At 42.4% G+C, this 26,163-nt stretch overlaps 1 protein-coding gene across 6 annotated transcripts in view; it reads left to right on the forward strand.

Annotated features, from left to right (window-relative positions):
- LOC137431180 (protein arginine N-methyltransferase 3) overlaps positions 1-26,163 on the forward strand; it is a 241,875-nt gene that overhangs the window by 112,721 nt on the left and 102,991 nt on the right. For 4 of the 6 annotated variants that reach the window (XM_078781619.1, XM_078781621.1, XM_078781622.1 and 1 more), the window contains 6 exons: positions 315-414; positions 522-600; positions 17,597-17,784; positions 19,116-19,202; positions 19,730-19,780; positions 19,988-20,075. In XM_078781619.1, coding sequence (XP_078637745.1) covers positions 315-414; positions 522-600; positions 17,597-17,784; positions 19,116-19,202; positions 19,730-19,780; positions 19,988-20,075 — 593 coding nt within the window. Of the gene's footprint in view, positions 1-314; positions 415-521; positions 601-17,596; positions 17,785-19,115; positions 19,203-19,729; positions 19,781-19,987; positions 20,076-22,504; positions 22,551-26,163 lie in introns of those variants that run through there. The other 2 variants (XM_078781620.1, XM_078781618.1) reach the window with 1 other exon arrangement.

The following is a 26,163-nucleotide window of genomic DNA, read 5'->3' on the forward strand; positions in this document are numbered from 1 at the left end:
CCAGAGATCCCCCACATCCAGGATGGCGTACCCCACCTTCACAAAGTCAGGCCCATGAGAAAGAGACAAGAGGGAAAGGGCTCGTCCATGGGGACCGATTGGCACTCTGATTGTGACCATGCTGCCCTGAGCAGCAGGGAAGAATGGGGAGGATTTGGCCCCCAAATTACATTGGGGGGTACAGCCACCACAAAAAAAGCATCCCCTGATAGTGTGTGGTGTTTGTGTTGGTGGTGGTTGTCACGCCAATCGATTGAGTTAGCCGATAAATAAAAGTTCTGTTTCTAATCACCAACTGGGCATTGTTTTCACAGAGAGAATGGCTTCGATGACAAGATAACAGTCATTCATGGACGGATCGAGGATGTTGATCTTCCAGTGGACAAAGTCGATGTCATCATTTCTGAGTGGATGGTCAGAATATATTTTTATTTCCATCTCGATTTTTATCATTTGAGGTTTTATATGCATTTGCATAAGCTTAACAATGTTTTTGTTGTTGTTGTTTTTTGCCTATCCAGGGTTACTTTTTGCTTTTTGAATCCATGTTGGATTCTGTGTTCAAAGCCCGAGATCGTTGGCTGAAGCCTGGTGGTGCTGGTAAGGCCTATAGTTTGCATTGTCCACAAGATGGCAGATGAGACTATGCTATATAAATATATTAATTAGAGGGGAGAGGGTGGGTGGGTTATGTTTTTCTCCCCACCATGAAAAAATGGTCTACTTCAACAACTTGGCACAGTTGTTGGCCTTTTCAATGTAGTTTACATTTTGTCACATGTTTTTTTCCAGCTAGTGAGTTTCCTGGTGCTATAGAAATAAGAACACATGCTTTTGCCTCTGAAACGTTTTGAAAAGAGAAAAACCTTTTGACCCATTCTCGTATTTGGATTGTGCACTGGTCTTTGTCATCATATCTGAATTGCCTGCAATTTCGGATCTTTCATCAGTGTTGCAAGATTTGTATTTTCTTTATTGTGCTTGTGCTTGGCCGACCAGTACTTTTCTCTTTCTGACAACTTCCAGTCTCTTTAAACCTCTTGCACCGTTCTCTGGTACTAGTCCGCGATGGTTGATTCCTTACATACCTTGTACGAAAATTACGCTAAACTTGCGTGTCGGATCTCATCTCGATGAAACATTCGACGCACTGAACTTTCTCCTATGGAGTCGCCATTTTGTTTTACATGCAACCATCAGACCTGAAAATAAAGAAAACTTTAAGTTTCTGTATCGTATAAAACAAAAGGTATTGTTGTATCATTTGTGGAACTAAATATATTAACAACCAAAGTCGTGCAGGTCTTTAGAACAAACACACACACACACACACACACGCACACACGCACGCACGCACACACACACACACACACACACACACACACACACACACACACACACACACACACACACGGAATAAAAATGTCGAAATAAAAACTGACATAACTTAATTTCCTACTTTGAGAATCCTCACATGCTGACTCAAAGACGGCCACACAGGAAATATAAAACAAAATAAAATGTCCCTTTTTAGTGCCAGTGTCACGAAACAGATCCGCCCCCGAAACAGATCCGCCCCCCGGCGATTCTGTTCCTGTACAGATTCGCCCCCCTCGAAATAAATTTGCCCCCCCCCTGCCACAGAATAGACTCTCCCCCGTGACAAAATCGCCCCCTCATAATATATATGTACATGTTTCAGCAGATATTCAAACTTGGAAAAAAGTGTAACAATTGTATGGCTCTTGGTCATTGTGGAAGAGTTCTTTTACAATTAATCTACAACTAGAGCAACTGAATATTGGTGTAAACCAATAAAAATATAACCATAATAACCATAAAAATAACCAAAAATAGCATAAAATAGCATACAATAACATAAGATAACCAAAAATAACCAAAAATAGCCATTAAATAACCATAAAAATAACCATAAAAATAACCATAAAACCATAACCAAAATAAAAATAAACCAATAAAAATCTATCGATAATTACTATATCAAGTGTTCAAGTATGTCTTAAAAAGATTGAGAAAATGTGTCAGTCTGCACTCGATCAATTCCCCAAACAATATTAGAAGTACTTTTATCACGTCCCCTCTTGTAAACCAATATTTCCATATGTATATTTATATATCCGCAAACGAGAATGGGGGGCGATTCTATTCTGATGGGGGCGAGAAACGTATCCGCCGGGGGGTGAGTTTATACCAGTACAGATTCGCCGGGGGGAGAGTTTATACCGGTACAGATTCACCGGGGGGAGAGTTTATACCGGTACAGATTCGCTGGGGGGAGAGTTTATACAGGGGAGGATTTATTTTGCGACACTGGCACTTAGCTTTGCGTCCCAAATGGCTCTCTTTAGCGAGTGATAGCAATTGATGTTATTCGATTGATAGCAAGAGATTGATTTTGATCAAGCGATTGATTGATAAGGAGCGATGCACAATGGTAGGTGCCCATGAGAAACCACCTCGGACCCCCGGAGGTCTCAACCCCTACCAGTGTCCGGCGACCCTGCTGGCCCGAGGCACTCGCTCAGGCGGCACCGCGATGGACAAGTGACGCCACACTCCACCAGACTCCCCGTGGGGCCTGGGTCGTGCCACAACACATGTGATTGGACCCCATGTCCAAAAAATCCTGCCAGTGCAGCTCCCCAGCTTGCATGGCACAACCCAATTTCCCAGGGGGGGGGGGGCATTTCCCACGGGGCTGACCCCATTGCCCCCCCCCCCCACCCCCCGGTCCGAATTCCACAGCCCGGGAACCAACTCCCTCCAAGGCGGCTCCAAATTACATTCCCACTTCAATTTAAATTTAATTAAAAAAATTCTGGCCTCATGTGTCCAAACAAAGCTGCATGTTAAAACCCCTTCGTTGGGCTTTTCTGCCCCTCCCTGCAGCTGTTCCATATTTACTAGGGGGATCGCTTTTCCTGAGACTTTTCTCCCCGACTCCCCCATGTCCGAATACAGCTCGGGGCCAAAACATTCCCCCAGCTGGGTACTCTATTTCGGAGCCTCCTGTGCCCAAATGTGGCTCGTGGCGAGGGTCCCCTGGGTTACTTTAATCTCCTCTTGGAGATGCTTAATGGACCAACTCACCTCGTCTCACAGACTCTGTTGGGCTTGAGCAACTGCTTCCTTGTTAGTATTGTCCAAAATGTTCAGCCGCTCCTGCATAAACGTATTCATTCCTTCCACAGTCAATTGTGACCCCCACAGGCCTTTATCTTCCAACACCCGTTATTGTTCTATAATACGGGCTTCCAACCCCTCCGCCAAACCACCGCCGTGGTGCTTCACAAGTCCCCATTCCTCTGCTTGCTGGCGCATTCTGGCATCCACACAGGTGCGATAGCCTTCCAGGTCCTCATTTACTTTGTCAATCCTGGTATTTGTTGCCCCAATTTGGTCTTCCAACATTTCCCCCATTCTAACAGCCTTGGTTTTACCCTCCTTTTTTTTCAATTCCCAGGGGGGGGGGGGTTGTTGTGTTGTCTCATCGTTGTGTTTTAGGACCACATCTCATCGTTGTGTTTAAGTACCACATCTCATCGTTGTGTTTAAGTACCACATCTCATCGTTGTGTTTAAGTACCACATCTCATCGTTGTGTTTTAGTACCAAAGCTCATCGTTGTGTTTTAGTACCAAAGTTCATCGTTGTGTTTTAGTACCACATCTCATCGTTGTGTTTTAGGACCACATCTCATCGTTGTGTTTAAGTACCACATCTCATCGTTGTGTTTAAGTACCACATCTCATCGTTGTGTTTTAGGACCACATCTCATCGTTGTGTTTAAGTACCACATCTCATCGTTGTGTTTAAGTACCACATCTCATCGTTGTGTTTAAGTACCACATCTCATCGTTGTGTTTTAGTACCACATCTCATCGTTGTGTTTTAGGACCACATCTCATCGTTGTGTTTTAGTACCACATCTCATCGTTGTGTTTTAGTACCACATCTCATCGTTGTGTTTTAGTACCACATCTCATCGTTGTGTTTTAGTACCACATCTCATCGTTGTGTTTTAGTACCACATCTCATCGTTGTGTTTTAGTACCACATCTCATCGTTGTGTTTTAGTACCACATCTCATCGTTGTGTTTTCGTACCACATCTCATCGTTGTGTTTTAGTACCAAAGCTCATCGTTGTGTTTTAGTACCACATCTCATCGTTGTGTTTTAGTACCACATCTCATCGTTGTGTTTTAGTACCAAAGCTCATCGTTGTGTTTTAGTACCACATCTCATCGTTGTGTTTTAGTACCACATCTCATCGTTGTGTTTTAGTACCACATCTCATCGTTGTGTTTTAGTACCACATCTCATCGTTGTGTTTTAGTACCACATCTCATCGTTGTGTTTTAGTACCACATCTCATCGTTGTGTTTTAGTACCACATCTCATCGTTGTGTTTTAGTACCAAAGCTCATCGTTGTGTTTTAGTACCACATCTCATCGTTGTGTTTTAGTACCACATCTCATCGTTGTGTTTTAGTACCACATCTCATCGTTGTGTTTTAGTACCACATCTCATCGTTGTGTTTTAGTACCAAAGCTCATCGTTGTGTTTTAGTACCAAAGCTCATCGTTGTGTTTTAGGACCACATCTCATCGTTGTGTTTAAGTACCGAAGCTCATCGTTGTGTTTTAGTACCAAAGCTCATCGTTGTGTTTTAGGACCACATCTCATCGTTGTGTTTAAGTACCGAAGCTCATCGTTGTGTTTTAGTACCACATCTCATCGTTGTGTTTTAGTACCACATCTCATCGTTGTGTTTTAGTACCACATCTCATCGTTGTGTTTTAGTACCACATCTCATCGTTGTGTTTTAGTACCACATCTCATCGTTGTGTTTTAGTACCAAAGCTCATCGTTGTGTTTTAGTACCAAAGCTCATCGTTGTGTTTTAGGACCACATCTCATCGTTGTGTTTAAGTACCGAAGCTCATCGTTGTGTTTTAGTACCAAAGCTCATCGTTGTGTTTTAGGACCACATCTCATCGTTGTGTTTAAGTACCGAAGCTCATCGTTGTGTTTTAGTACCACATCTCATCGTTGTGTTTTAGTACCACATCTCATCGTTGTGTTTTAGTACCACATCTCATCGTTGTGTTTTAGTACCACATCTCATCGTTGTGTTTTAGTACCAAAGCTCATCGTTGTGTTTTAGTACCAAAGCTCATCGTTGTGTTTTAGTACCACATCTCATCGTTGTGTTTTAGGACCACATCTCATCGTTGTGTTTAAGTACCGAAGCTCATCGTTGTGTTTTAGTACCACATTTCATCGTTGTGTTTTAGTACCACATCTCATCGTTGTGTTTTAGTACCAAAGCTCATCGTTGTGTTTTAGTACCACATCTCATCGTTGTGTTTTAGTACCACATCTCATCGTTGTGTTTTAGTACCAAAGCTCATCGTTGTGTTTTAGTACCACATCTCATCGTTGTGTTTTAGTACCACATCTCATCGTTGTGTTTTAGTACCAAAGCTCATCGTTGTGTTTAAGTACCACATCTCATCGTTGTGTTTAAGTACCACATCTCATCGTTGTGTTTTAGTACCACATCTCATCGTTGTGTTTTAGTACCAAAGCTCATCGTTGTGTTTAAGTACCACATCTCATCGTTGTGTTTTAGTACCACATCTCATCGTTGTGTTTTAGTACCAAAGCTCATCGTTGTGTTTAAGTACCACATCTCATCGTTGTGTTTTAGTACCACATCTCATCGTTGTGTTTTAGTACCACATCTCATCGTTGTGTTTTAGTACCAAAGCTCATCGTTGTGTTTTAGTACCACATCTCATCGTTGTGTTTTAGTACCACATCTCATCGTTGTGTTTTAGTACCACATCTCATCGTTGTGTTTTAGTACCACATCTCATCGTTGTGTTTTAGTACCACATCTCATCGTTGTGTTTTAGTACCAAAGCTCATCGTTGTGTTTAAGTACCACATCTCATCGTTGTGTTTAAGTACCACATCTCATCGTTGTGTTTTAGTACCACATCTCATCGTTGTGTTTAAGTACCACATCTCATCGTTGTGTTTTAGGACCACATCTCATCGTTGTGTTTAAGTACCAAAGCTCATCGTTGTGTTTAAGTACCACATCTCATCGTTGTGTTTTAGTACCACATCTCATCGTTGTGTTTAAGTACCACATCTCATCGTTGTGTTTTAGGACCACATCTCATCGTTGTGTTTAAGTACCAAAGCTCATCGTTGTGTTTAAGTACCAAAGCTCATCGTTGTGTTTTAGTACCACATCTCATCGTTGTGTTTAAGTACCACATCTCATCGTTGTGTTTTAGTACCACATCTCATCGTTGTGTTTAAGTACCACATCTCATCGTTGTGTTTTAGGACCACATCTCATCGTTGTGTTTTAGTACCACATCTCATCGTTGTGTTTAAGTACCAAAGCTCATCGTTGTGTTTTAGTACCACATCTCATCGTTGTGTTTAAGTACCACATCTCATCGTTGTGTTTTAGTACCACATCTCATCGTTGTGTTTTAGTACCACATCTCATCGTTGTGTTTTAGTACCACATCTCATCGTTGTGTTTTAGTACCACATCTCATCGTTGTGTTTTAGTACCACATCTCATCGTTGTGTTTTAGTACCAAAGCTCATCGTTGTGTTTTAGTACCACATCTCATCGTTGTGTTTTAGTACCACATCTCATCGTTGTGTTTTAGTACCACATCTCATCGTTGTGTTTTAGTACCAAAGCTCATCGTTGTGTTTTAGTACCACATCTCATCGTTGTGTTTTAGTACCAAAGCTCATCGTTGTGTTTTAGTACCACATCTCATCGTTGTGTTTTAGTACCACATCTCATCGTTGTGTTTTAGTACCACATCTCATCGTTGTGTTTTAGTACCAAAGCTCATCGTTGTGTTTTAGTACCACATCTCATCGTTGTGTTTTAGTACCACATCTCATCGTTGTGTTTTAGTACCACATCTCATCGTTGTGTTTTAGTACCACATCTCATCGTTGTGTTTTAGTACCAAAGCTCATCGTTGTGTTTTAGTACCACATCTCATCGTTGTGTTTTAGTACCACATCTCATCGTTGTGTTTTAGTACCACATCTCATCGTTGTGTTTTAGTACCACATCTCATCGTTGTGTTTTAGTACCAAAGCTCATCGTTGTGTTTTAGGACCACATCTCATCGTTGTGTTTAAGTACCACATCTCATCGTTGTGTTTAAGTACCACATCTCATCGTTGTGTTTTAGGACCACATCTCATCGTTGTGTTTAAGTACCACATCTCATCGTTGTGTTTTAGTACCACATCTCATCGTTGTGTTTAAGTACCACATCTCATCGTTGTGTTTTAGGACCACATCTCATCGTTGTGTATAAGTACCAAAGCTCATCGTTGTGTTTAAGTCACCCCAACCCTGCCTCACACCTAGCTCGGCTTCACGCTGTTGAAACCAAAGCTTTCAGAATTATTGGAATCTCCCGCGATGAAGCTATCTCTGAGGGCCTTTCACTCACTCACCGCAGGCAGGTAGGTGGTCTTTCTGTCTTCTACCGACTCCTCTCCGGCCTTGCACCCCCAGCTCTCTCTGTGCTCTGTCCCCCAAATATTCCTACAGGTCGCACAAGATCTGCCAGCAACCCTCTGATGGTTAAACTGCCGAAATCTCGGCTCTCCGCTCACCTTCACTCTTTCATTCCTCTTTTCTCCCGCCTCTGGAACAAACTCCCTCACTCCCTTCAATCCCACTCCTCCCTCCAGGTCTTTAAAACAGCTGTTCACCACCATCTCTTATCTTCCCCCATCCAAAACCTTGATCTTTTCTACCCCCGCTAATTCACCCCAGATCCACCTTGTCTGAAATTCCAACTTCTTTCCTGGAAGTCCTGGCAGTGTCCATATGTTTTATACCTCTCCCACTGCCCCCTTCCCACGCCCCCCCCCCCCCAAAGCCCTCACCCTCTCTCAGATCTCTCGATGTCTCCATGTCTCTCGGTCCCTGCTCTCAAATGTTGTGTTTGGGTCCTTCCCCCTCTCTCCCCATCTTGTCTACCGCTCCCTATGTTATATGTTTTATGTGTCGGTTTGTCTTTCTGTGTGATTAATGTTCGCTCTTTCACGAGCCTCGATATTGTATACAAAAAAAAAAAAAAAAAAAAAAAAAAAATCCATCTCCTCTCATTTTTGTTCAAACTCCGATACGATTTCTTTCTGCATTTCTTCAAACAGCCTCCAATTTTTATTCAAATTCTCCCAGCTTATCTTTAAGTTGGCCCTCCATTCTTTTCTCTATTCCATCAATTCGCTCCCCCAGTTCCTGTGCTATTTCTTCCTTCATTTCATTTATTTGTTCGGTGACTTCATTTATTTTTCCCTCAATTTTGCCTTCCAATCGTTCAGTTTGGGTATTCATTTATTCTTTCATTTCCGTCATTTCATTCCTTTGTTCATTCATCTTACCCTCCATTCCCTCAATTTTGCCTTCCAATCGTTTATTTCCCAAATTTCATTCCTTTGTTCATTCAATTATCCCTCCAATTCTCCATTCAATCCATTGATTTGTTCATTCCTCTTACCCTCCATTCTTTCGCTATTGGCATCAATTTTATTAGTTAGGGCATTAATTTGTTCCAACAATATTTGTAACAAGACCTGGTTGGTTGGACATCACACCAGCTCCCTGCGTCTCGGGCTCCACCATTGTGGGGGAGGGGTTTCGGACGCCAGGGACGGGGTAAATTCCTACCCTATCCTCATCAATCAACTCTACCCCCGGCTAGATTCCTTGTTTTTCGGTCCCCTCCAGCTGCTCCGCCATCTTGTTTGTTCAGCGGCTTTTTCCCGTGCGCGCTTAATCTCCTCAGATTTTTTTTTTTTTTTTACTTTTTCGACATCCGTTCCGCATCCTCCCGACACCAATCAAATATAAAATTTGGACATCTCAGAACTACGATCACCTACCCCTTGATGAGAGAGAAAAAATTTTGATTCAAAAAGCTGAGCACAATTGGTGTTCAGCGGGTGTTGCACCCGCACCCTGGACACCGAGTGTCACACAGGGTCCGGATCCCACACTTCTGACACCAGATGCGTGTCACCGGCGATTAACACCGCCTAATGACGGAAAGCCGAACTACTTTAACTCCTGAGGCAGCACCCCAAAAATGGTGGTTCTCGCACCCGAGATGGAAGGCTTTGAGACGTTTATCTGAACGAAAGGAAACATGGGTTTATTCCCCAACCCACAAACAACGAAACACGACAAATTAAAATATAACAATAATGATTTAATAAAAATAAAGCATGGAATGAATATATCGAAATAAAAACTGAGGTAAATTAATTTCCTACTCCGAGGATCCTCACACGCTGACTCAAAGACGGACAAACGGGAAAATGCGAAATAAAATAAAATGTCCCTTTTTAGTGCTGGCACTTAGCTTTGCGTTCCGAATGGCTCACTTTAGCGAGTGGTAGCGATTGCCAAGTTCAGGCCTCCTCCGCCAGAGTGCTCCAGATGGCAACGCTCGACGAAAGTCTGCGTGTCCAGGCAAGTGGTGAAGACGGCCTCCTCCGCCTCGCTCCCGGCCCTTCAACGAGCCCAGAGCCAAAACCTCCTTCAAAATGCCAACGCAGCAAATGCTCCAGCACACTTTTTTGCGCCAAAATGGCCAGCGCCTTGTATGCTCTGAGGCACCGAGGGCACTCTCCTTCACACCACAGAGCCAATGGTGAAGCTCAAAATCGCCTCATACTCTGCCTACGTTCACGGTCCAATCACGTCCCTCGGGGCATGGCCTGACTGCTTTCTTCACCCCCCATTTCTCCGCCTCTTGTGGGTGGGCTCAGTGTCCAGGAACCTGCTTGACTTTCTGGCAGCGGGATTGTTGTCATTTAAAAGTGGCTTTCATGGCCGGCCGTGGTAATTGTAATTTAAAGGTTGTGCAAAAATGTAAGGGGAAATTTACAGAGGGTAATCACGCACTGAGGAAAACTAGCCTTAGAGACCCGAGCATACACATACATTATATATATGTTGAAGGCTCCAGTCATGGACTATATAGTCCTCATTGAGGCCATACCTTAAATAACTGCATTGATAAATGTGAGGAAAGAGAAATAAAAGAGAGAAAATGTAAAGTTGAGGAGTGAAATTGAGTCAGAAAAGTGTATGATGAAAAGTTTATGATGTTTGTTTGTGAGAAAGAGAGATTAAAGCTAGCCCGGTAGATATAGTTTGACTAAGACAGGAAGTAAGACCAGTAATCCTGACATGGAGAGAGCAAGATGGTTCCGGGCACCACTTTAACACTCCGAAGTCTGAACGGTAGTACAACCCTGCATGGTTGCTGTTGACAACCCACTACCGAAAAATAATGCAACCTAATATATATCGTTTTTGGCATTATCTCTCAATTATGAAGAATCACTTGGGGGTGGGGGGGGGGGGGGGGGGGGGGAAATCTCTGATCCGAATCTTTGCCGAAATCAAATAAATTCGTACTTGTCACTCACCCATCTTGTCAACCACGTCTTTAACTCTTTGAGATATCCTTCTCACAAACCGACAAACGGGTAAATACGTAACCAATCTGAAGGTAATTAAATCTGAAGTGTTTTCTTCACCATCAGCTTACATGATGTTCGCACACCAATCTAATTTGGAATAACATCATATTTCATGTCAAAATGGCAGAATGTCGTGGACGGTCTTCCTCGTTCCCTTGCTTGAATGACACTTCTGTTGTACGAAAATGATGCGCCTTGTCTACGTTCCATTAACATTCATCTCCCAAACACCTTTCGCCATAATCGTTGCTCCACTTTAATTTCCCAGCGGAAAATATTTGGAGGCCCTCGAGGCAGATCGACGCTGCTCCATTTAGCTGCTCGATCATGGGTCGTTCTAGACTATTGAATCAAACGTGCCATGTAACTCTCGAGTGCTATAGAAAACTTGGGGGATTACGATATCAGAATGTGACCTTTTTGGCCTAATGGCATTTCATTGCAGTCGTTGGTTCTGCTTTTCTATTTTAATGTTTTATGGAGTCAACAATGTTCAACAAATAATGAATTCCTTTTCAAACTGAGCAAACTCAACTTGGTGACTTGTATTGAATTTAGTTAACGTGGTCTTCCACCCTCATTCCTGTCCCGATCAAATACTTTTTCTGATTTGACTTGTCTATAGTTTACGACGACTATGGTATTGGACATTACTGCTATGGTATTATTGGTTCAAGAGTTATCAAGTGACCACTATATTCGTCATGTGTGTGTGTCTGTGTGTGTGTCTGTCTGTCCGCAGCATAACTACCCGATTATATCATCCGATCTTGATGAAACTTGGGTTGGAGGTTTATATCATTATCTAGTTGTGTCCTGCCGAGAGTGGGCGTATTGCGCCCATTGTGGGCGGAGCCACGCCCGAAAAAGATGTCTTTTTAGGGGGTAATCGAGTTCAAGCTACATGAGTACAGCGGATAAGCTCTCATATTTTAACAAATTGTGCATTTTTTGAGAAAAGCATGAAATTTCTAGCATAGTTAGTATATACCATAAGGTTTATTTTCAGATGTGGAGGGAATAGGGTGGTGCTCAAAAATTTATTTTTTAAATATTTATTGGGACATGGCTTTATGTTGTTCCTTTTGTTCCAAAATGAAAAGACACCAAATATGAAAGCAATCTGATTTTATTTAGGGGTGCCACATCAGCCTTCAAACTAAAGGTGTCTACAAAACTTTTATATATATGGATCGAAAGCAAAACCAGAAGTTTGTTTTATGAAAATCCACCCTCCACTCACTTTCTTTGTATTCTAGCAAACACAAGTTACAATAGCTGCACAAATAGCACTATATTGCTATGAAAACTCAAATTCAATGATAACAATCCAAATGTTCAGTTCATAAAATGAAGAGACACCATATCACATAATATTAAAAAACCCAAATATAATGAGAAATGTAACTCATATTTCTGGGCCTGTTTCACCACTGTTGCCTTCTTGGCATCGGGGTACATCTTCCTGTGAGCAGCAACAACTTGGAGCAGAGCTTGCTTTTGCTCTTCATCCTTTGTAAGGAGCTTATTGTAGTCTTGTATCAATGCGACACCCCTTTCTGCCCTGTCGTTCACCACGACTAAGCCACTGGCGGCTTTCTTTGCTTCCTGAAAGCTGGTTTCTTGCTCCCATGAACCAGGATCCTTATCCATCCAATCAGTTGGGGTCCCTAGGATGCTGAAGAAATGCTTGGTGTGTTTTGTTATGAGGCCAGCCATTGACAGGGCGGTTCCTCGTTTGATAGCTGGTCTCTTTGGAGAGGGGTTTTCACCGTCATTTTTCAATGCTTCAATCATATTGATCTTGCTTTCTTTGTCAATTCTGGTGTCAAAGAATGCAAATGCCACTAGTACTGGGCTCATGTACCACGTGTGGCGGCCAAGTGCCTTCAAGGCTGCCTGAGCCATCTTCTGATTGATTTGTTCAAACTTTTCCAACTTCTTGAAGAGGTTAATGTCATTCAGGGGAGCCTCAATAGCTTGTGGAGCCCGAAACCAAGCCTGTACATACACAAGGCAGACAAAAATGTTGAAGGCTCGGAGTTCTCTCGCCTCTCGAAGTGTCAAGTGGAACTCTGACCGAAACATGAACACCTGTAGTGAATATAGTGCTTTTGCCATCCATCTGGCTCTGTGCATTGCTCCTGGAGTCATGATCCGGATTCCATGAGGTGGGATTCCTCCCATGTAGATGACAGTCAGTTCTAGGAGTTCACGATAATCATCTCGTGGCTGCTGATATTTCAAACACACAAGAAAGTTTTTGCTTCCAACGCAGTGTCTACAGATCCCATTGAAGCCTTCCTCTCTGAGAATTGATCGTGAAGAAACTTCCTGTCCTCGGGGTTGGTGATTATGGCCTCCGAATCTGCATGCCTAAGATCAAACGTCTTCTCCAAGGAGGCCTTGAAGGATGCTTCCTTTTTCTCTTGGGTCGCACCACCCCGCTTTGCACCTTTTTGGAGGCTCCTCCATTCTTCATATAGCCTCTCCAAACGATGGATGCAGTGCTGCTTCGTCGTTGTAGGTAGGTGAGCTTTTTCCCAGAACTTCACAACCTCTTCAATGGTGAGGGTTGCACTCTCCCGGGCAGTGCGATTCTCCTTCTTCAGGTGATGGAAAAACAGGACAAGAGATTGATGCACAGTCGGGAGCTTGGCACCTTTGATGGCATCTCCAGAAGTGGACCCAATGAGATACACATTATCCTGAGCCCGAGTTTTCAATGAAACACTGGTACTAGCACATGCCATATCTGCAATATACGCAAGAATGTGGGTAAAATCCTGTTAATTCTTACTCCACAGGGTCACTCTCTACAAAAGAGCCACAGTCAATAAGTTAGGCCTACATATTACACACTAAAAAAGCGTACCCCTGACCCCGGGAACCTGTACAAAACATGCATGAAAATTGCCCAGATAGTGATCATAGGAAGTCTCAAAACTGTATGTATAATATATTGTATATATATAATGTATAATGTGTATTTATGTATATTTATTATTTAATGTATATTTACTATATATTTATTTTTAATATTATATTTAATGTATATATATATAATTATGTATTTATTTTGTGTATATACAGCCCAAAAAATGGGAATTCCTATTTTTGCATGGGGGTAAATTCATCACTGATGTGGCACCCCTAAATATTATTGGATTCCATTCAAATTTGGTGTGGTTTCCTTTGACACCAAAAGGAACAAAAATAGACCATGTCCCGGAGACAATCTGCATTTTGATTTTTTGAAGCCCACCCTAGGAGGGAAGTCAGATTTGACCTCTGAGGACCGTGAGGTCAAATCCAAAATGGCCACCAGTCCACCGGGTCTAATGTTCAAACGCGCTTATAGGTGTCATTTCCAACTAAATTGGGGATGCCCATTCATTTGGTGATACTTTTGAGATCGCCAGAACTCAAGGACATGCATTTAGGTCAAGGTCAAATTACGTTAAATATCTATTTTTATGATACTGCAGTTGGAACTGCTTTTGGAAAAAGTTCATTTGAACTTTTAAAACTTAATTTTTTCAGGTACAGGGAAAGGTACAGAACACCCAAAGACCAGAAATGATGAAAAAAAAAGTGTTTACACTGCAAGGAATGATGCAATAACCTCTGAAAAAATAACTGTAGTTAACCAAATATGTCCACCAAAGCTTACATTAAATCAAGTGCAATGATGAAAATTGGTAATGATCTAAATCTAACAGTCTCCAGAACAGAAGCACAGTGCAGTGCACTTGAATGCAGCTTTGGCATACTTGCAGCGTCCAGTGCACCCTTTCTTGCAGCCACAGTCGATCAATTCATGGCACGATTTTGATGCTTCAGGAAGAGTGGTCCAAAGAGGCTGCCACCCAGTTGTCTCCTTTGTCCAGCCCCAGTCAGGTGGGTCTGGCATCTCTGGATCCATGACCAATGTCTGGTTACAACAGTTGGCTTGGTAGCAAGTGCGCTTGATGTGCTGCTTGAGTGTTGCCTGGGTTGGAGGAATGTTCTCTGGAGTTCTACACTTCTGTGTGAAGAGCTGTTTCCTGGCATCATTCACTTCCGTGCTCTCACTGGTTCTATCGTACATCAGCACCACAAATCGCTCTAGCAGTAACATTGAGCCTTCACTGACCTCACTTGGCATGCCTAGGAGTTCATTGAAAGCATCATTCACCTCTGGGCATCCCCAATTTAGTTGGAAATGACACCTATAATGTTTTTCTACACTATTTGGTTCCAAAATTAAGCGCGTTTGAACATTAGACTCGGTGGACTGGCGGCCATTTTGGATTTAACCTCACGGTTCTCAGAGGTCAAATCTGACTTCCCTCCACATCTGAAAATAAACCTTATGGTATGCACTATGTTAAAAATTTCATGCTTTTCTCATAAAATGCACAATTTTTGTGTTTATCTGCTGCACTACATCTTCTCCGAGGGGTTTGGTGGAATCTGACAGGGGTTTCGATATTTGGTTCGGCCAATGTCATGTCTAGCCCCACGGAGCTCGATTTTTCATTTTTCATTATTTGTATTTATTTATTTTTTTCCTTTTTTTTTTTTTTCTCATTTCATTTTTCACCGAATTTTCGGTATTGTGTAGCTAACTAACCTCAAAACTGATTATACATTATTTTCTGTCATTTCAAGGTCAGTAACCTTCGTTTTGACATTTCCAGGCCTGGCCTGTTCGGTTATAGTCCGTCCTTTGTCATTGAATACTGCTTGCTCGTGAACCATCGTTGTTTCCTGACTTGTATATTGTATTATTATAGTTGACTAGCCGAAAGCACCTGGCATTGCCCGGGTTCTTTTTGAATGAATTTACTACTATAATTCAGCTTTTACTCGCGGCCATAGAAGATAGACTACTATAATTCAGCTCAGCTTTTAATTGTGAAATGGGCCCGGCCCGGCCGAAGCGGCCTCGACCGGCCTCGCCACCTCGCCTATAACATTCCCGGGGCCCATCCCGACATTTTTAGTTCTTTTTGAATGTATTTACTACTATAATTCAGCTTTTACTTGCAGCCGTAGAAGATTGACTGCTATAATTCAGCTCAGCTTTTAATTATGAAATGGGCCCAGCCCGGCTGAGGCGGCCTCGACCGTCCTCGCCATCTAGCCTATAACCTTCCCGGGGCCCGTCTCGACATTTTTTGTTCCAGAGGTTTCTGCCTATCTTTCACCGTTCAGGAGATTAGCGCATACAAACAAACCAACCAATGAAAAATCGGTCAGAGACCGAGGACTTGCCGGAATGTACTTTTTTTTTATCGGCCATTTTGGACAATTATGGCGGCCGAACCACGTGACCGATGGCATCATCATTATTTGTTTTCTAAACTAATTTATTCCTAGATTATGCTCAAGAAATTTCATCTTGATCGGATGAAGTTTTGTACTTGTCTAATTATGATGTCATAATGGAGACACCTATGACATCATCATTAACATATTTTATTCCTCATGGAGAGTTCTTTACCCCCTTAGACCCCGATTTTTTAAATGCCGTTTGCAAACTCTAGTCAAAACACAACAAATATAATTTGTGGCAAATTTTGTCGCAATCCCATCAGTGGTTTCGGGAAGAAGTTGTTTCTTGGGTTTGTTGATCTGGAGAAAGCATTCGATCGGGTTCCACGTAAAGTATTGACATGGGCATTGAGGAAGTTAGGAGTGGAGGAATGGTTGATCAGAGTCGTGATGGCAATGTACAAAAGAGCGCGCACAGCTGTAAGGACGAAGGACGGGAACAGTGGTGAGTTTGAGGTGAAGGTGGGAGTGCATCAGGGGTCGGTACTAAGTCCACTACTATTTGTAGCTGTGATGGAGGTGCTGGCTCAGAACGTAAAGGAGGGTTTACCGTGGGAGTTGTTGTGTGCAGATGATCTGGTGTTGATTGCGGGAAGTATGGATGGACTGAAGGAAAAGATGAACAAGTGGAAGGAATGTATCGAGACAAAAGGTCTGAAGGTGAATATCGGAAAGAAGAAGGTGATGGCAAGTGGTAAAGCATGTGGGGAGGTGGAAAGAACTGGGAAGTGGCCCTGTGCTGTGTGTAGGAAGGGTGTCGGAGTGAACTCCATTCAATGTACAATGTGTGCTGAGTGGGTTCATCAAAAATGTAGTGGTCTGAGAGGGTCATTAACCAGTGTGGCAGCTACATTCAAATGTAAGGTGTGCACAGAGGGAGCTGCAGATGGAGGAAATGTTGAGTTGGATCTTGGAGACGGCGTGAAGCTGGAAGGTGTGAAAACATTTTGCTACCTCGGAGATATGCTGAATGGAGAAGGTGGATCAGACTCAGCGACGGTTGCTAGAGTGAGATGTGCATGGAAGAAGTTTCGGGAACTGAGTGGCGTGCTGATGATTAGGGGAGTGTCGTTGAAGCTGAAGGGAAAGGTGTATGCTGCATGTGTGAGAAGTGTTATGATTTATGGGAGCGAGACATGGGTAATGAACATAGAGCAGCAACGAAGGTTGGAAAGGCTGGAAATGCGAATGGTTCGACGGATGTGCGGAGTATCGTTGAGAGAGAGGAAGACAAATGATGAATTGCGAAAGATGATGGGAATAGAGCCTGTGATTGATGCTGTGAAGAGGAACAGGTTGAGATGGTTTGGTCATGTGTTGAGGAAGGATGAAAGTGACTGGTTGAGAAGAGTGATGGAAATGAATGTAGAAGGAAGTAGAGGACGGGGAAGACCGAGAAAGACTTGGCTAAAGTTGGTGGAAGAAGAAATGCGGGCAAGGGGGTTAACAAGGAGAGATGCAGAAAATAGGGCAAAATGGAGAAGATTGTCATGGGGACCGCAAGGCTAACCCCCACTCTCGTAGGGAAAATGGCCTTTAAAATGCATGTTGTTGTTTGTTGTATGGAGAGTTCTTTAGAATGAGCCATGTCTCAATTTTTTCTATTCAGCACTTTCGTAGATATAGAGGTGCAAAGTTTTTCGGTTTTTCCATGGCCTCTAAAGGTGGTTCTTCTTTTTTTCTTCTTAGTGTACCCAGATAGCTGTGCTCTATGGCTGGTGGGAATTGGAAATCCAGCGGGCCATGAAGCTCAACTTGACTTCTGGAATGATGTATACGGCTTCCGGATGAGTTCCCTCCGCCGGGTAGCTGCCATCGAGGGTCGTATGGAAGTGGTGGACCCAAAACACCTTTTGTCACAGCCTGTACTTGTCAAGGTGGGTAGCTCTTACTGGGGGAACTAATAGTTGTTAGGCCTCCCCCGTAGCATAGGGGAAGGCTTATTGCTTTTGTAGGGTTTGTTTCTACAATTAGTGCCCCCGGATTTGTAATGGTATCACAGAGTATCTTCCACCCCCAGGAGTACCAATCGACCATTTATAAAAAATAAAATCTTACTGCACTCTCAACACTCCAAATTTCCACACTGTATATCAATTTCCAAACTATATCTCCGAGCCGGCTGGGACTTTCAGAATTAAATGTTGCAAAATAATTTGAATAGAAAGTATGCAGTGTTAGCCTATTTTTACCTTGACCTTAAGGTCATGACCTAATTAGTCATTTAAACATTTTTCACTATAACTCGACAAATTTTTGTCCGATCGAAACGAAATTGACCTCTCTCGATAGTTTAGGGAAGGTGCACTTAAAGTTTATTTACATAATGATCCTCCAGGTTGAAGGTCAAGGCCTTGCACTCCTTGGATTACTGAAACACCATTTAGGATTTCCCCCCCCCGCCCCCCCCTTTTTTCTGCCAATGACCGAGCGGTATCTCGGAGCCGGCTGGGAATTTTGGAAGGAAATTGTGCTTCAAAAAATGGGAATAAAAAGTATGTGGGAATGACATAGCTTTTTTGGCCTTGACCTAATTTTTAAGGTCATGATCCAGTTATAGACGTTTTAACATTTTTCGCCACAACTCACCTAATGTTTGGCCAATCAGAACTAAATTGTCCTCGCTAGATAGCCTAGATCCTAGAGTAAGTCACATTTACGCTTAATTTACAACATACTCCTCCGAGTTAAAGGTCAAGGTCAAATGGCGGTCTGAAAGAAAAATACCTTTTTTATTATTGCTCAATTTTGCCAATGTGAAATCTCAGACTGCTTGGCCTTCCACAATGTTTTTGCATCGTCCTAGTGGATCTGCACTGAACTTGTGCACCTGATATTTGATTTGTGTCCTTGACCTACATTCTTGGATTGTGACCTAATTAACAAAAAACACATTTTTGATCATACCTTGAATAATTCTTCTCTTATTTTCATGAAGTTGAGTTTTATGGATACATTGTAATGTGGACACATTTTCTTACATTCTGTCCCTAAATCTCTTGCATTCTATCCCATCGTTGGATCACCGGCCAAGGGCAAGTCATGGGTGATCACAGATATATAGTTGTTTTTGTGGTTTATTGTGTGTGTTTTCTTCTAAAAGGAAGTTCAGGGTTTTAAAATTTGAGATTAGAGAAGTGATTGAAACGAGTAATGGAGACTGTAAGGCTAAATATTCCCTCTCTCCCACTCCCCCTGCACCCCACAGAGGATAGACTGCTGCACAGGCACTGTGCATGACGTGGATTTTGTAACAAACTTCTCTTTGCACATCACTCGAAGTGCCCAGCTTACGGTATTGCTGCATTCATCTCTCGTTGGCTTCTTCAGAAGCATCATATTTGTGTAGCTGCTTTTCACCTTGTCCTCCAACATTTTGAACGTTTGATGCCAAAACCTTTTTTGGGATCAAATATTCCATTTAATAAAATTGACTGTCGGTGCATAGTCTGTTTTTGGCCTGTATTTTGAGGCTGCACAACCTGGGGTCCCCCTGAGAGTTCAGTCTTGCTTGTACAAATGGAAAGTTGTTTTTGTTTTTTCCTGGAGCAAATATTTAAACTTTTTTTTGCATTTTGATATTCTACTTTGTTCACAGGAATTCTCAATTCCTTCCGAACTCGCGTTCTTTAGTTTTATCACACAATAAAAATCAAACTCACTGTTGGCCTGACTGGTAACACAGCACAATGCACTTACAGCCTTTTAAATGTGTATGATATAAGGGCAATCTCTACAGCGAGGTGAGAATCGATCAATTAACACCATGCCAATGATGTCTGTAATCCTCTTTATTCATTTATTTGTTTTTCTCTTTCTCAGGGTCTGTGTGGATATTTTGAAGTTTATTTTGAGGCGAATTGTGAGAATATGGTAAGGAATTTATTTCCATGTTATAATTCTGGATGAGAAGGTTCTTGATCTACGTTGTTCCAAGTTCTAAGTTGATGTTCTAAGTTCTTGATTAAATGTTTGTAAATTGAAACGAAAAAGACATAATGTTCCTAAATTTCCATTTTTATTGAGAATCTTTTTTCTTTTTGTGGAAATCAAATTACCATATTACTTTGTCTCCTGCAGGTCCTGTTGTCTACAGCCCCAGATAAACCTCAGACACATTGGAAGCAAACGGTATTAATCTGGGAACAGCCCTTCGACGTCACAGCAGGTAGGGGACGGATGCATCCAATGGCCTCAACTTTCACATTGCTCAAATAGATAACTAACCAAAATTTTCTATTGCTTTAGTTTTATGACCTCCGCAACCGAAGGTGGGCGTAGTTTACGTTTTCACCCATGTCTGTTTGTCTGTTTGTTACTTGTGAAAATCGAAGATTTTTCAAGTATATTGATTGGTCTTGTTCATTATTCTGTCTGTCTGTCTGTCAGTCGCCGACAGGTCACAATTTTCAACCGATCTTCACAAAATTTCGCCAAATGGTAGAGTTTGTCATAAGCAAGAAGCCTATTGATTTGGGGTCAAAAGGTCAACAGGTCAACATCGGCCAAAGGTCACCTTTCATCCGATTGACTTGAAATTTGAAGAGGATTTGCATATCTGATCACTGAATTCAACCACAAATTATAGTTTAGGTCAACGTAGGCCAAAAGGTCAACATAGGCCAAATTATAAAATCCTCAATTTTAATCCGATTGACTTAAAATTTTAAGAGGATTTGCATACAAGGTCACTGAATTCAACCACCAATTATTTTTGAGGTCATCATAGGCCAACAACTTATTTTATTTTAGGGATTACGCAAGTATTGTGCTATGCATGGCATATTTCTTGTTTTTTTGTCTTTGTGCAGGTTATCTCAAAACGTTGAGGATTGATTCGGGTGAAATTTGGTGGAAAGGTTGGGTGTATGACAAGGATGAATTGATTAGATTTTGGTCAAGATCCGGATCTGGATACTAGAATTTTGTTAGTGATTTTTCACCATTGAGAGATAGGGCCAAAATACGACATATAGCACAGCACAACATCTCAAAAATAATTTGGACTGATTAGGCGAAACATGGTGGACAGGTTTGGGTGTGCAACAAGGGCAAATTGATTCGATTCTTGCGAAGATTTGAATCCGGATCTGGATCCGCAATTTTTTTTAATTTTTAAAGTGATTCTTCACCATCAATTGAGACCCCACCTTTAGACCCACCTTTAGAGGCCATTTTTCCCCGCAAGCGGGGGTTGGCCTTTTTCGGGGACCGTGGTTGTTGTTGTTTTTCGGTCCCCTTTTCGAAGCAATGTTTTACGGCCGGATGCCCTTCCTGCCGCCAACCCTTTTTGTCGCCTTTTTACGACAAACAGGGAATTACCAGTGAACTGGTACTCAATTAGCCGACCTCGGAAGGATGACAGGCTGAGTCAACCCCCCTGGCGTTAATTCAGCGATCGACCGGGATTCGAACCCAGGATCCTAGGATCCTAAGCCGGAACCCTAGCCGCTAGCCCAACACCAGGCTTCACCATCAATTGAGAGATGAAGCCAAAAACGATATATAGCATGATATCTCAAAAAGTTGTGGACGAGTTGGGACAAATCTTGGTGGATGAGTTGGTTAGGTGACAAGAACATGCCAATTCGATTTTGGTTCAGGTCCGAATCCAGATCCGGCCTTTCAGTGGGATAAAAAATGTAAACTCATCAGCCTAGCGGAGGTGTACAGTATGTGCTCTTCTGAGTGCCCTTCTAGTTTTACCTGTATTCATGAAAATTGCTTGTAAAATTACATGACTTTCAGGATTTTAGATGAGTGATTCGATATTTTAATAACTGAACTGGTGTCTTGTCATTGCCAAGGTATAAAATATATCGATTATTCAATAGGGAACCGCAGGATATCTCATTTGTTATCGTATTCCCTTCTGAGCTCTGCTACTGAATTTGTTCTCCTTTTCTGACTGATTTTACGTAAACTACAGTCATGGATTTCTGAAATGCTTCCAGCATGGGGAGCTACGTCTCAGAGCATCCCTTTGTATGTTATAATGATGCACAGCCAGCTTTCCCATCTGCCTGCATATCAGTGATGTTAAACGATTTACGTAGCCCATTCATGTAGGAACTAAAATGGAATGTATTTTATTGAGAAATGCAGTTATACAGTACTAAACTGTGAACACAGGCCTAGAATTTGCAAATAAATAAGTTGGGCCGTTGCAGTTAACCAGGCACTGGATCTAGTTTTGAATCCTAAACTGATCATTCGTAAAAGGAAATATTCAGGAAGCTGTGAAAATGCACACTGGGAAAGGCCATCTGTTTACAGTCATTTTTCAAGCAGAATGTGCATTTGTACTCTCTGGAGTATGGAGGGTGGTGGAGAAGGAGAGGGTAAAGGAGTCACTGTCTCTCGGAGCCTGCCGTACTGAATGAGGTCCCATAATCACAAGCTCTGAAGGCAATGTTCCATGAAAGTCACTGCTTCTGTACTTCAAAAGGGACAGCACATGCTTTCAGGATGTCTACATAAATAGGATATAACGTTTTCTTCTTCTTCTTCAATTTTTTTGCACTACCAATATCAGAATTTTTTGAGGGCTCTTCTTAGTGTGTCAGATTTATACTCATTTTGCTGTTGTCATTGTAGGTGACCTTTCCCTGTAAAAAACGCAGACCGTGTGACATTGCTCCCGGTGAGTTTCTTTGTGCAAAAAAAAAAAAAAAAAATTATATATATATATATATATATATATATCAATTAAAACTGAACAATGATTTAGGACCATTATCAGGCTTTCCACCTGCTATGCAGAGACAAAATTCATGCTGATAGACCTCGACTGAAACATCGGTTGATTGGTTAATGCAAGCGTTTTCACAGCCCTTGTCAAAGTGAAGCCGTCTTGCTCATCTGCCATTAGCCACAATCTTTTCCTCATTAAGATGACATGAACGCTCCTTAGTGTGATCCTTTCTTAATTATGTAATGTGATGATGCTTCAGTGAACATTTTCTTACAATTGGAAGAATATTTTGAGGATTATGGGATTCTCTGTACCAGAGAGAGGGCAGAGGGTTGGGGAATTTGTGGAGAATTATGGCATCGAGGATTAATTCTCAGTATCCCATAAGCCTTATTTTTTTTATTGCATGAACCTGTTACCTGCCCTTAATTGTTAGCATGACTATGCTATTCCATTCATCTCATTCTGCCTGTTCGTGTCGTTTCTTATGGCGCCTTTGGCTGCTGGTTGCATTATTGCTCGGAGCATGGCTGTGCCGCTGATGCAGTGCCCCTCTAGGTGATAGCAGGAATTTTTTGGCCAGGGTGCTGCTGATAGCTTGCTTGCTCCTCGTGAAAGACCACTAATGCTAGCAGATGGGACACCCAGTTTAGGGTCCATCTGAAGGACGGTGCACACACCGACACCTCGCCGTGCCTACGAAATGCCAGGATGACAGTTTATAGCTGTACCGGGATTCGTACCCAGGCTATATGGTATAGAGGTGGGAGTTCGTACCTCGATGTCATCCTGCCATCCATATTCTGCCTGCTTGAAAACAGCATGTTATACAAACATGTCTGATGGATATGCACAAAGATGCATAGTTTGGTTAGAGATACCTGGAGCCCATTTGATTGTTTATTTATTCATTTGGGTTTTTTTTTTAAATGGATATCGCCCCAGACAAGGCATAAAGTCACTCTAGGCAAGGGGCTAAGAGAAAGTTAGAAAAATATACGGGTAAAGCAAAACAATATAAAAATAAATAAATAAAAATAACAAGAAAACATCCAAGACACAGGAAGTAGCAGAGGTCAGGTAAAATGCGATTAAACCTCAAAGATGTAGGAAGTATGAATTGACATTCCTCTTAAAGACGTGAAGATCGTAGGATAATGGGAAGCATGTTATAGGAAGTGAATTCACAGCACAAGGGATAAAACTATCTTCACAGCCTTTCGTTCTGCATCTTGGATCAGCTACAGTGTATGGGTGAGCAGAGATGGCAAACAGAGTCTTACGTCCAAACACTCGTATGTCCACAATGTATACACAGCTTTGAGGGAATTTGACCAATTTAGCCCATCGTGTCATATGGCTGATCATATCCACATTGTATCATATATTGCATTAGCAGAAGTACCCACACAATGTGAGAAAGAAATTTATAGTTTAGAAAAAGAGAGCCAGATACTATAGTATGTATACTTTCAATTAATTAAACACATAATTTAGCAAGCAATACTGTTATAATAATTATAATAATAATAATGTAATGATTAATACAACATAGACTATACCCTGTGTATATATACTCGTATATATGTGTATCTATATATATATATAATGTTGCGGTTGTGGGAATAAGGATAACCCCCCTCGTAGGTAGTTGCACCACAACATGTAGCCTCGCTTTAGTTTAGTTATTTCTTATTAAATGTAAGCATAGTCTCCTTTCCGGTGTTAGTATGCGTTCAGCAGGCCAGTGAGTGTAGGCTTCGGTGCTCCTTGGGCTGAAACACCATGTGCTAGGGCCTAGAACAAGTCTGGTAGGCCCGAAGGGGGAGCTACAGGGGAGTGGCCGGTAAGCGGCAGGCAGCCAATGAACGCTACAGGGGAGTGGCTAACAACAGCAGCCAGAGGAGGGACTTGGAACATTCGGGTAAGACTGGGGCGGGGCTATAAGACCCTGCCCCGGGCCCACCGCACCAGTGACCAGTCACCCAGTCAGAGTGAGAGTGGAGTCGGTCAGTGTGAGTCGCCCAGTCCCTTAGTCTACGAGTGCGCCAGTGCCCCAGTGACTGAGTCGGAGAGTGGAATCGAGCCCCAGTGAACGAGGAGGAGAGTATGCTTGGTGTGTCGATATTGCTTGGGCTCTCGGTATGAACGAACTCTCCCTGTGCCCTGCGCTCTGCTGCCTGATAACGGTGCTTGCGAAGACGGTCCCTCCCGAGGCCACAGACACCAACGAGCTCCCTGCACCCATGCCCGAACATCCGAGGGACACGCCCGGTGAGCTGACCGGAGCGAACGGCACCAAGGACGCATTTGGAGCGCGTACTTTTCCTTCCTTCTTTTCCCCGCATGAGTGAGTGGGCTCTTGTCTGGGGATAAGTTAAGACTGATTAAGTATCTGCTCTGTGTCTCTTCTCTTTACCCTGATCACTGTATAAATTGTAAATAAACCTGTGTTCTTCCGTCCATTTGGTCGTTCACGTCATTTTCGCACCATTGGCTTCGCATTGTACGAATAAGACCGCTCAATCGGGTTCGATAAGAATTAACGGCACGAGTCACGTGACACGCAAACCGCTCGGCGTATCCGACTAGCGTGGCTTGTGCGAGGTCCAGTCCCCGTTCTCATGGTGGCGTGTGTACCGAAGGTACGTGAGGATTCGACCCGATACCCTTCCGCACACTCGCTACGGGAGTGGCGGCTCGGCCTCGTGGACTCGAAGCTCGAAGGGGGAAAAGGGTTTAACCCCACATCTGTACGTCGACGGGCTCGAGAGATCTGCAACAATATATATATATATATATATATATATATATATATATATATATATATATATATATATATATATATACACACACACACACACACACACACACACACACACACACACACACACACACACACACACACACACACACACACACACATATGTGTACACCACCGGTCAAAAGTTTTAGAACACCTCAATTTTTCCAGTTTTTATTGAAATTTAGGCAGTTTAATGTCTCAATGTACTCTGAAATTAAGCATAGAACAAATAAACAATTGGAGATAAAAAAGATATCATAGAATCATTTTGTTTAACAAAATTTAATTAAAATTTATGACTCTGCAAAGTAGCCACCTTTTGCAGATATAACCGCCAAACACACTCGTGTCATTCTTTCTACAATGGAAATCAAATATTGTTCGGGAAGTTCTTCCAAACACTGTTGCAGAAGTTCCCACAAATGTGTTGCACTTGTAGGTTGCTTTGCTTTCACCCTTCTGTCCAGTTCATCCCAAACCAGCTCGATGGGGTTTAAGTCTGGGACTGTTGTTTTTGACACACTGACCTGCCATTTTGTTCTTTTCCTTGAACGTAGTTTTGACTTAGCCTAGAGGTGTGTTTAGGGTCATTATCTTGCTGTTGGATGAACCCCTGACCATCTAGGCGTATACCAGAGGGTATTGCATGGCGCTGCAAAATGCTGTGATAGCCCTTTTGGTTCAAGGTGCCAGTCACTCTGTGCAAGGTGCCGACTCTGGATCCAGCAAAAGAGGCCCAGACCATCACGCTTCCTC

The sequence above is a fragment of the Myxine glutinosa genome, chromosome 7 (genome assembly GCF_964187855.1).
Source record: "Myxine glutinosa chromosome 7, kmMyxGlut1.1, whole genome shotgun sequence".
Classification (NCBI taxonomy): Eukaryota; Metazoa; Chordata; class Myxini; order Myxiniformes; family Myxinidae; genus Myxine; species Myxine glutinosa.